Source organism: Perna viridis, chromosome 11, assembly GCF_037379345.1.
Source record: "Perna viridis isolate PV_CMFRI_1.1 ecotype Kerala chromosome 11, ASM3737934v1, whole genome shotgun sequence".
Lineage (NCBI taxonomy): Eukaryota > Metazoa > Mollusca > Bivalvia > Mytilida > Mytilidae > Perna > Perna viridis.
In genome coordinates, this window is record NC_142455.1 from 5,002,222 (window position 1) to 5,014,464 (window position 12,243).

At 31.3% G+C, this 12,243-nt stretch overlaps 1 protein-coding gene across 1 annotated transcript; it reads right to left on the reverse strand.

The window, feature by feature from the left end:
• Positions 1 to 422: 422 nt before the first annotated feature.
• LOC148602425 (allatostatin-A receptor-like) lies at positions 423 to 11,298 on the reverse strand. The gene is made up of 5 exons (XM_088552220.1): positions 11,173 to 11,298; positions 6,193 to 6,515; positions 5,151 to 5,286; positions 2,926 to 3,155; positions 423 to 2,164 (listed from the first exon to the last, which is right to left on the reverse strand). Exons 1-5 carry the CDS (start codon positions 11,210 to 11,212, stop codon positions 1,730 to 1,732), a joined length of 1,164 nt encoding a protein of 387 aa, XP_088408346.1. The 5' UTR covers positions 11,213 to 11,298; the 3' UTR covers positions 423 to 1,729.
• Between the last annotated feature and the right edge of the window lie 945 nt (positions 11,299 to 12,243).

Sequence of the window (12,243 nt, forward strand, 5' to 3'; positions counted from 1 at the left end):
TCATTAACGTGTGCCTTACTTTGGATTGTATGATATTAAGAATCTAACACCGCTGAGAATCCAAGACAGAGAAATCGCAGACACCCAAGGGTAAGATTTCAAGTTCTCTAACGAGACTTTGCCTTGTACCTGTTGTGAGATAAAGATATCTTAAATGAATAAAAATAGGAATATGTTTGTCTCATTCGTCAGATATTAGTATTAGCTTAAATGTTTTCTCTTTAAATTCTATTTCATATCATCAATGTTTCTATTTATCTGTTGTTAAATGTTTGTGTTTTTGATAGGAGAGAGATAGTCATACGGACACAATTTTACATTAGCTTGCCATCTTTCAAACATCTACAGTGATTTTATCGTATTCATAAAAATGTCAAACTTGAATTTCTGTCTAGTTTGTGACAAGATATACAGTGGTTGTCATTTTCTGTCATTTAGTCAGCGGTTTTCTGGCTCATGTGAATAAATGCAACCTATTTTGGATTTTTTCAAGACCAATTTCAATAAATACATGCTAGAAATTACGCTATTTCTCTACGAGAACCAATCTAAGCTGCAATTATTTTCGGTTTATCAAGAACGAATTCCATCATAAATGATTGTAAGACGGAAAAATGAATCCTGCATCCAACAGTGAACGCTGTCTATCTTTACTGAAGTTGATGACGTTCACAGCACCATATTTATTTATAAATTGGTAATTTCTAGAAACGGTAATTATTCTTTACTGACAATCTTGACGTGCTAAGCTTGAATAAACATTCTAAAAAAGCCAAAACATTGTACAATAATGTAAAAATTGCTGCAATTTACGTTATCAGTGCAACAAAGGTATTTATAATTTCTTATTCCTTGTTTTAATGAAATTGAAAATTCGTTTATGCAATAATTCATACAATTCCAAAGCATTTTCAAAACTTAGGAACAACAAGAAAATATTACGCCGAAATCGTAGAGTAAATGGTCAACTATGACGTGTGTAGACCAAGGACTTATTTGGATGTACGTACCTACTCATCCGACAGTTGAAGGTGTAGGTGCATTAAGATATGACTATTGCCTTAAAATATCAACTTTTTTGTAATAACATAACAGTGTTTATAACATAGTAAAATATGTAAAAGTAATATATTGGGACATTAGCTCAGTGTATTGACATCATAATTGTGCCAAAATGTTTCCATTTACCAAAAACTACTGAGCATTGTAAAATTTGTTGTTGTTGTTTTTTTTTGTTTTTTTTTCGAACATGTTTGCATCCATGACCACACCCAAGAAACAATTTGATATGTTGGTATAAATATATGTAAAATACATAAAATATGTAATAATGAAAGTATTCACTAAATATGAAGTTGTTTCTCGGTTGTGGATGACAAAAATATGACCAGACAGCGACAAAAAAGTACAAGTACAGAATATCTCAATATGATAAACTACAAACATTTTTTCCGGGACATAAATGCAAGAATTACCGGAAGTTTTTATTAGTCCTCATTTGATTCAGGTCTCCAAGTTCACAAATAAATCATTTGAGCTTATATGATTGATTATCAGTTATTATTTTAGGCCAATAGACACTTTATTGTCCCTTCTCCTTTGTCAAAGCCTTATTTAATAAAATAGTAGCATAGAAAATAGAAAACATTGATAAATAAAAAAGATTTAAAGACCGACGAAACGATACAAAGAATATAACATGATTGTTTTGAACATCTGTTTTGATTTACTATAATGTTGTATGGGTTGTCTTTATTTCGGTTTGGCATTCTGCACCATTATTAAGCCGTGTTCCAACCGACTTGTCAATCATGTTGACATTTTCGCCTTTATTTTTCTCATCTAACACACATTTACATAACCTCATAATTAAAGGTGAACGTTTAAATATAGCTTGCTTAAATCCCTCATTTACAAAAGCATACACAAAAGGATTCACACATGAATTCGCATACGAAAGTGTATTAAATATCAAAGTGACGTATTGCATAGTAAGCGTCCGAGGAAAATATTTATCAAACTGAAACCAAAGAGCAATAACATGAACAGGGAACCAGCATACAGCAAACAGCACAACAACGATAGCAACCATCCTCGTCACTCTTTTCTTTCGCCGGATTTGGCGGTAATGCTGGTCGCTTTTTACAGGAATGGCACTTTCTGTCTAGAGAAAAAAATCAAATATAAGCGTATAAAAAGTCAATGCCTACCATTGATTGAAATCATTGATACTTGGTTTCACACTAGTTTATTTAGTCTAGCCATTGTTTATATTTTATGCCAATTGACTTGAAAGTAAAAAAGAGAAGATTTTTCTTTGGAATATGTAACCACATTTATATCAAATTACAAATAAGAACACTTTTTCGATCTGAGGTGAAATGAGGTTTCTTAAGTGATGAAATGAAATGTATTTATCGATCTGAGATTTAATAATTGTCTTCATCCAAATAAATTATTTTGAACCACAAAACTTCAGTAATACCCTTATTGTACCAATTGAAAGCAGATTTACAAACAATTGAATGATTGAATAATGGTAGGTTATAGTTGTTTTTACACATCATTAAGATTCTGTAATCGCACCATGTAATGAAGTATTGTCCCTTTCTTGTAGACGGACCGTCATTTGAAATTGCTTACATGTCCACAGACCTGTCATCTGTACAGACGAACTGCAGTCATCCAATTAATCCAATTTTCCGGATTTTGTTTTATTTTAAGAAGAAACGAAATGTCAAGGTATTAAATTGTTAGTATCTCTGTTTCATAGAAGCAATGTTGTAGTGTGACAAAGAATCGATAAATTAAATAAGTTTTGTAAGAACTTGAAATGTTTTCATTAGTTATCAAAGTTTAGAGAAAAAAAATATTTTCAGGATCAACAGAATTTAATCCACTGCTATATATATTAATATGTTTTACCTCTGCTGTTGTTCTTTGAATTTTGTTATCTCTCCATAAATGATGCAAGATATAACCATAGCATATTAAAATGGCTGTTAGAGGAACAACAAACGTTGTCATGACGACAATAACAGATGATATCTTGTACCACTCCTTTCCTGGCCATTTAAGGATGCAGTCTTCCTCGGATCCATTCACTTTTACCGATTTGTAGTAAATTAAAAATGGCAAAGAAATACAAATGGACACTGAAATATATATTTAATATATATTTAAAGATATTGAGAATAATTAAAACCATTTTTTAGAACCTACAAAAAGATTTTAAAACATCCCAAGCATACAGTGTTTCCTAAACACTTGTCTCTGCTGATTACATTTGAATTTCATAATTACTTGTTTTATCTGTTTTTATAATGTTATCATACGAAAAATACATGTGTCCCCGGTATACAACAATAAGACTAACGTTTCGGAAACACAAACACGTCAAACACACTACCTTATTTGGTTATAAACATCTCTTTGTAAATTCCATCTCTCCTTAAATGACCAATTGCCCCGCTGAATATTTGAATCATGGGATATTATTTAGAAGCTTTGGTCTGCAATAACACGTGTTTTCACGGTAATACAATGTATATCTTTATCAACCGCTCTGTTGCATTATAAAGATTAAGATGAAATAAAAATGTGGATAAAAAAAACATTGCGACCAAAATACACTTTGTATGAACTTCTTTCGGTCGGCCTGTGGGAAAACCTTTATTATGTACTTCTCCTTATACGAATCGGGCAAAATGTGTGTATAAGGTGTGGTTTATGAAGAGGAAAAAGAGATTTTATTGCGTTAACCAAGTATTTATATCTAATAACCTCCAGAAATAACCATCAAAGTGGTTTTTTTTTTAATTTTATTGATCGGTCCTATTTAGTTAAAATCCACTATGGAAAATGGCCGGTAAATTTTCCACCATTATTTAATGTAAGCAGTCAGAAAATATCTACGTTACGCTTCAGGATAATGTTAAATAGCTTTTCAGTTGATTCATAGTTGTATTGAATAAATTAGAGGCAAACGAAGACAAATTAAGAATTAAGATGTGGCATCCCTTGCCTGATTCATACACGGAACGATACTTAAATTTACAACGTTTGTGCTTATATTATTGCTTTTTTTATTTCTATGTTCAACACAATGGCGAAAAAGTTCCTATAATTAAAGTTTGACATGGATTGATGATGATATAAAACATACAAGCCAGACAGCTGTAGTCCAGTGGTTATTGTTTTTTTTAATAATCGTTGTCATTCATTTTACGTTTTTTTCTATAGACAAGAGTAATCAAGGGAACAAAGGCTACAGTTGTAGTCAAAAAAATGTAATCCAGGGACAAGACCAGACATGGAAAACAGACATACAAACCAAAGAACATAAAGTAACTAAAATAATACATACAAAGTAACAAAAGCAAATGAGCAACTCGGACGCCACTGAAAACTGGGAGCATGGATCATGTGCACCGGAAGGGTAGGCGTCCTCTGCTTTTTTTTTTTTAGAAATGACCGCCGAGTTGCTCATAAAAAGTCAAGTCCGGGGTAGTCGAAAGAGGAAAGAAAAACTATGACGGGTTGAACCAATCAGTTTTCATAGCGCAGATGGATACACCTAAACGATCCACGAGTTCATGATGACGACAATTAAAATTCTGTAGTGATGACTTCATAAGGTTATTTTTTATTTGTAATGAAGAAATTTCACTTTATTTATTTTTCCGCCTTTGCTGCTTGCCTTATGGTATGGGTTTTGAAGACCATGTGGGGATCTGTATAAATTTTAATGCTCGTTCTGTGGATTACAATCACATTGACAATCAAACAACATATCCTATTATATCAATTTGCTATCAGTATCACAACAGACTTCAAGGCGAGTAAAGCACGTAATACACCAGGAAATTATATATAAACACAACCAATGTAGCTGATTTGATTAGAAAGTCGCTTATTCGAAATCCAAATAATGAAATGTTGCCGACATGTTGAATATCATTAGACCCATAACAGATACTGTAACCAATATTTGACACATTTAAAATTTGGTTTACTTTCAGTTAATTTTAAATTATCATACCACATAACGAATAAAATTTCATTCAAAACAAAATAAATCAATTTGTAGTATCTGTGTTTGGATAGACCGTCGTTTCTTTAGTATGAAATTTGAAACCTGTATTTTTTACCTGTCCATACACACACACTAATAACTGATGAAACTTTTGCCGATCGCCAGTTCATAGATTTAATCGGGTTCACAATAGCATGATACCTATCAATCGTCATAGCTGACAACGTCAAACATGTAGCATGTAACGTCACCTGTAAAGTCAACGGGAAATCTACAATTTGTACTCATTTAGTTTAACATAAAAATAGATTTTATTTGTGTTTGTATAACAACAAATGTCAAGTTTTGTTCACAAATAAATCTTTTGCCTAAGGTCATATTGAATTAATAAATTTTCATTCGGCACGACAGACTATTAGAACATATGACATAAATACAATACTGTTGAAAGTATCAACTCTTGACATATTCCCTTTTGATATTCAAAAGATTGTAGTATTGCATGCGCTATCAGAATACAAACTTGTCACATGAAAGAGACACCAACAAAGAAAGTAATTATCTTGAGAATACCAGCAACAAGAAGATCAGGAAGCTAGTCAGGAGTGTATAACTCTCTCATCAAACACGATATATTGGATTTCAATGCATCGTAATGCTGTTCAAAGAGCAATACATTTTAATGTGTTGTCGATGTCAGCAGACAAAGCTCTAATTGGAAATATTTTTCTTTGTAAAGCGCAATCAATACGTTTTTTATTTAATTTATGTTTAAAAATTCCATTGTCTGATCATTAATGTACAGCTCGTTATCTATAACCTTTGTTGTTATTCTTTAGAATGGTATGTTTACAGTAAAAAAAAATAACCGTGATTTGCTAACTTGCTAGCAAAGTTCAAATGTAGAAGTGTAACCTTTTATGATAGACTTTCTTCTTTAATCATTTTTGGTTTCATTAGCTCCTATAAACGACTAAGTATTCCAAGTCATGGGAACGTAGGTACATTTGAAGTTTCTTATTTAACCTTATTGTTATTTAAGTACAATTGGTTTCTGACATAATATTTCGTTGAAAGTCAAGAGATTCATCTTGTCTAATGAACATCCTAGTGTTTTAAAAGTGTATACAACAAAAACAAATATAAGACAAACTTACATATATCATGTAGCTGGAGAATCTGCATATCACATCACCAAGTATCCACGATGGAACGACTTTGTGAATAAGCGTGGCAGGTACCACAAATATAATGAACATCAAGTCAGCAAAAGCCAAATTGATTATATAAACGTTTGTCACAGAACGCTCTCCGAATCGAAACAAGATGTAAATAACAAGACCATTGCCAATAGCTCCTGTTATTATGATTACACTCCAGACAGAACTAACAAGGATTACTGCGGCTAGTGGTAGGTGTGGAAGATCGGTGTTGTTTCCAAAGCTAGTAAGATTGTCAGTCACTGTATCCATCGAGTTAACTAGAACAATAATGTACATTTTTGGTAGTGAAACCTTATATGTTTTACCTATAACGATAATAGATATGGTGAATATATCAAAGAGACAACAACCCCAACGGGATGAAAATTTTCAGGTTTAGGCCGCCCGTGAGTTCTCAACGAATGATGAAGAATCTCTCACACCACAGAGCAGGCTGCAGCTAGCCAAAAAAAAACATTAAAATATCTTACAGTTTATAAGTACAAACAGAAAATGAAAAGGAAACAATATACACATAGGTAAAATATTCCTGACGTTGCAAAAATGCGGCATGATTAAAGTATTTTGGCGTGATCACAACCTCCCCCTTTTAAATCTGGCCACTGTGGAAAAAATATTTCACAATTAAACAGACATACAAATCAGTTAAAAAAAGTTTGAGTCCCTTGTTAAAACGGAAACTTATCAGTGATGTTTAAAAATTTAATTTTGATACGACGGCTGTTTTCCCCCTAGAAACACTCAACCAATGAGTTGCTCTTCCGAATCTGGTATTCTTCAATATTATGAAATATATCTATATATGAGATAAACAACCCCCACTGGGATAAAAATGTCAGCTCAAGGCCACCCACTGGTCTTCAATGAACAACGAAAGAACCCTCACAACACAGGGCAGTATGCAGTTGGCCCCAAAACATCATTATACACAGGTTCATCTAAGGAGTTACCACTATATACTCAAGTAACTTAAACTAAACTGAAAATAAAAACGAACATGACATACGGAGTCCTGAAATTCCTGACTTGGGACAGGCGCAAAAAATGCGAATTGTTTAAATTACTTTGGCGTGATCACAACCCCTTTTTTCCATTTTGTAAGGAATTACAAATACATTACATTTCAATGCAACAGGTTGCATTTGAACTTGATTTAGTTGTGTTACTTAACAGATCATTTTTTAGGAATATTTTGTATAATATGAAAAATCAAGACTTCTCAAAACATTTTAGCTTCATCACCATGATGATCATAAAAATCATCTTCAAAAGAGTATCAGATAAACAAACCATAGGCACAAAACACTTAGCCTTCTCACATACAATTATTGCCTAAGGACTTGGCCTTCTCATATGCAGTTATTGCCTAAGAAAGTATTTATCAAACACCTAGCCTTCGCACATACAGTTATTGCCCAAGAAAGTATTTATCAAACACTTAGCCTTCTCACATATAGTCATTGCCTAAGAAAGTATTTATCAATGCTTGACGTTTATTGTGCTGCATATGAGTGTATTTCTTTTCTTCTTGTTTCAGAATTGGTCGCCAGTTTTGTTTTTTTTTTCTTTTTTTTTATATCAAACATTATTTTCTTTCTTTCTGTTATATCTTTTTCCTATTCTTTTGGATAATGTATCAAGCTTTTAATTCTTAAGAAGGATTTTTAAAATGTGCATTCAATTCAAGGCAAACATAGACAAATGACCCTTAGCATACACCGACATTAAAACAATATGGATTTCTAAGAAAATTCATGAAGACATCATTTCTCTTTCATTGCTATCACGACTCCACAGAAGCAATAAATAACAACCTTGCGTTCGAATTAATTCAATATCCAAATATTGATTCAATAATTAAAACAAAAGCAAAGCATCGTTATTCTGAGACATAACCGATAGATAAATTGTTTTTTTCTTTGAATACAGAATGAGAACCTTAAATGTCTTTTACAACTTTTTAAAAATATTTATCTGGGTTTAACTTCTATTCGTAATATGTGATTGTGTTATTATGCTGTATATTGTCGAATTATTAAATAGCACTCCAGCTAAGAATCATGCAAAGTGTGATTCATGGGTAAAAAGCTTACATATTTTTATTTTTGATATTTTATTTGAATTGCCATAGTAAACAGAAATTAACATTCGGTTTTTCATATAACCCATGTTCTTAGGAGATAAAAATTATATAGAATGCACTGTAGATTTCAAAATTAAGGGAGATAACTCTGTAAATGACACCCAAATACAATAGAATCTATTGGATTTTCAATGTTGATTATCTCCTAAGAGCAGGCAGATTTGAATGAATAATTACACATTTCATAGTATAGACCCATAAAACAACTTAATTACAAAAAATAAAAATATGTAGCCTTTTTGTGGTGTATTACATTTTTCAGATTTTGCATGATTCTTACAAAGACAGTTAGTTAAATAAAAAAACAAGATATCTTTTCATTGACTGTAAAGGACAAGTCTGAACATTTATCTACTTATCTGTGTGGAAAATATGTCTTTAAATTATTTTCTGTGTTTAGTTACTATTCTAATTGTTTGAACACTTGGTGTGCATGTTCCATTGAGCTTTATGATTTCGAATCAATTTACTCATATATTTCAAAATACCTTTATTTTAATATACTGTAACGGACAAATCTTAGGTAAAATGAACATTTGTATTACCTGTTAGACATCTTGTACATTTTGAAGCCTAGCTATCAGATTAGAAAGCCATATGGGTTTTGTCGTAGGTATCTAGGAGTCCAGATGTATGCCAATAGGCGAGCTCAAAGCTTATGATATTGGTCGTGAACTATGCCTTACCACAACTTTTGTTAGTAAAACTATCAAAATAATGAAAAGCCTTACGGCAAACATTATCCTTAAGATTACTAAGGCGTGTTAATTTTACTTTGGAATTCGTAAACTGAAGAGTCTTCCAAAGAATACACTATGCATTTTATCAAGCATCATGCTTATTTGCAAGATAAATGAAAGCATAAATTACTGCAGGAAAAGTTCTCCTTTTTCAAGGATAAACTGAAATTAGAATGACATGATAATAATTCAAGTTAACTTTTTTTCAAATTTGTATACTGACGACGAGGAAATATCTCCACTTTTGTTTATTTCAATAAGACCGCAGAAGAATAGGCCAATCGTTCAAAGTTTCGTAAGAAGTTGTAATAGAATTTAAAAAAAAACATATTATGTACTTATATATACAAGCGATTTGGTTTCAAATTTCTGTTAATGCATAATTGGCAGCGTCGAGAAATCCTAATTCTTCATGATATGAAGAAGATCTCATTAAAGATTTTCTTGATCAATTAAATTCAGTAACAACCCTTTTTCTGATGTCATTAAAGTGTTATTCACAACGTTGAATGTGTGGATATCGGTAAATTCTTTCACACATTTTGTTTAAATACGGAAAGTAGAAAAATAGATAATTGGTTTTTCAGTATTCAATGTGACCAGCTGCTGTAATATCAACTGACTCATTGCATGTAGTTTTTAAGTTCAGATTGAGACTTTAACCCACAAAAATAATAATAAAAAAAAACTCAAAAAATCAAAATTTGAACTACTTTCACACTGCATATTTGAAGTAAACTCTTTTAACATTGATTTCATCAATTTGTTGCCAATCAATACCATTTATTGGAGAGTTTTACTTGTTCCACTAATCGAATGGTACGATCAATCTGTATTTAAATGTGATGCATTGAGAAAGTAGTATTATGTTCAGTATACAAGCAAACATTTCCCATATGAAATGCATGTTGATCGAGCGTCTTATGAAATTCATATATAGTTAATGTGATTTTTACGTGAAATTCACTTAACATGAATTCCATGTGAGCAATTTATGTCAACTTCACATGAAGGCTCTGTTCATTTGATTTCACGTGAATTCTGTCACAAAGTTTATTTGCTCAATTCAGATGAAAAATCATGTGAAATAATTTTGCCTGTGTAGCACAAAAGGAACTTTTTGTTTATTTAAAGCGATGTTATATTTTTTCTGTGTTGAATATATGTTATATAAAGGGAGCCAGATCAATTACTACACTTTGTTAAATGAAAGCGAAAAGTATTAAATCATATTAATTTAACTTTGCAAAATGTTCTTTACATATTGTAAATGTGCGATTTCTTTCAGTCTTACAGTTTTTAGTGGAGTCCGAGTTGATCATTTACTTTTGTTACTTTGTATGTATTATTTTAATTACTTTATGTTCTTTGTTGTGATTGTCTGTTTTCCACATATAGTCTTTGTCCCTGGATTACATTCTTTTGATTTGCGCTAGAATAGTGATTCTCTTGATTACTCTTTTATACTTTTCAGCATGCTGAACTTAGCCATTTTCCGCCACTGTATGCTCTGGACAGTGCATATTTTGTGCAAGTAGAATTCCAATTTTGCACAATTCGAAATTATATACATAGAAAATATATTGGAAATGAGCAATTTATTTTATAGACAAATATTTGAAGACAATACATAATATTTTAAAACTTTACTTTTAGAAAAAGAGAAAGTCAACTCGAAAACCTTACAATACTGTAAACGTATTAATTTGTGCGGATTCTGTCAAGTACAGATATTTGCCGAAATCAATTTTCGCGGTCAAAAATAATAATGGTTCAATCCCCTTTGTAGGTAGCATTTTTCTAGCTTTTCTGTCCATGAGTATAACGAAAATTAGTACTCCGCGAAACAGTACATTGATGTTAAAGGCATTATATTAATAACTATGACCAAACAAAATTTGCTATTGACATAAATGTTAAAAGCGAACGAATATAATTTGCAAATGTTTTGACAAGAAAAAAAAATCTACTTGCCTTCACAACAAATGGACAAAATTGAAAAGAAAAAGTATTTGTTTTTTTTCAACTTACCTTCACTAACCGCTCGACTGGTAATACAAGAAAACAACATCGGCTAAATCCTGATTGTAATCATTTATAATTCTTGTAGGACATTACACTTGTACAACCAACTCGTACAACTTCCTGTATCAGGAAATTTACGACAGTACTATGTAATCGTAATATAAAGCACAGTTATCGTATCTGTCACCATTCAACTGCCAATGACATTCAACTACCAATCAGTCCAGAAACAAATATAACGGAGGCTCTACTTACAGTTATACACAATATATATAACATTTATCTCCTCTTTAAAAAGGAACTTTGGTGGGAAAGGAATATATTATTTCACATTTACTATGAAATATTTGTGCAAATGTATATGTATATCTGTTCCCTTACATCTTAGTTCTTGTTGTAAGCAATTAATATTTGGATATAGATTTTTACATGTATTTTACTATAAAGACTGCTGATAAGAGTTTACTCCTTGAAACACGTGTTAAACTAGTATCAAAATTTTGAATATTAATATGGTAGGTATTTTTCTTATCATTGAACGTTCGGAGAAACAAAAGAATAACTTTATTACAGAAAACAAGTAAAAAGATCTATGAAATTAGTTTTAGTCCAAAAGGTCTAAATTTGATAGATCTGATTTCAAATATCTTTTTAATATTTCTAATAATTTCTTCTCAAGTAATTAGGGAACAATTTATAAAAATAATTAAATAAAATCCACCATGAACTTGTAGGTAAAAAGGCTATTATGAAGATTCAATTTGTGTGGTCAGATTATTTAAGGACACGTCGGTCACATCATTCCGTAATTGCCTCAACAGTTGTGATTAGTTTTACTAAAATATATTTTAGGCAAGTTGTCAAAAGCAAAGAAAATAAACCTGATCGATACTTTTAAAATGACACTCAGACAATTTGAAATGACTTGTTTTCGCATACAGGAATTCTTAAACCAATATCTGAAAATAATTTTAATAAATTATACAAGAAAGTTGCTATGACCAATGCAGTAACATACAGTGTACGATTAATTTATCTTTTACAAATCTGACTTATTTCGAAAGGTTGTTGCACTTG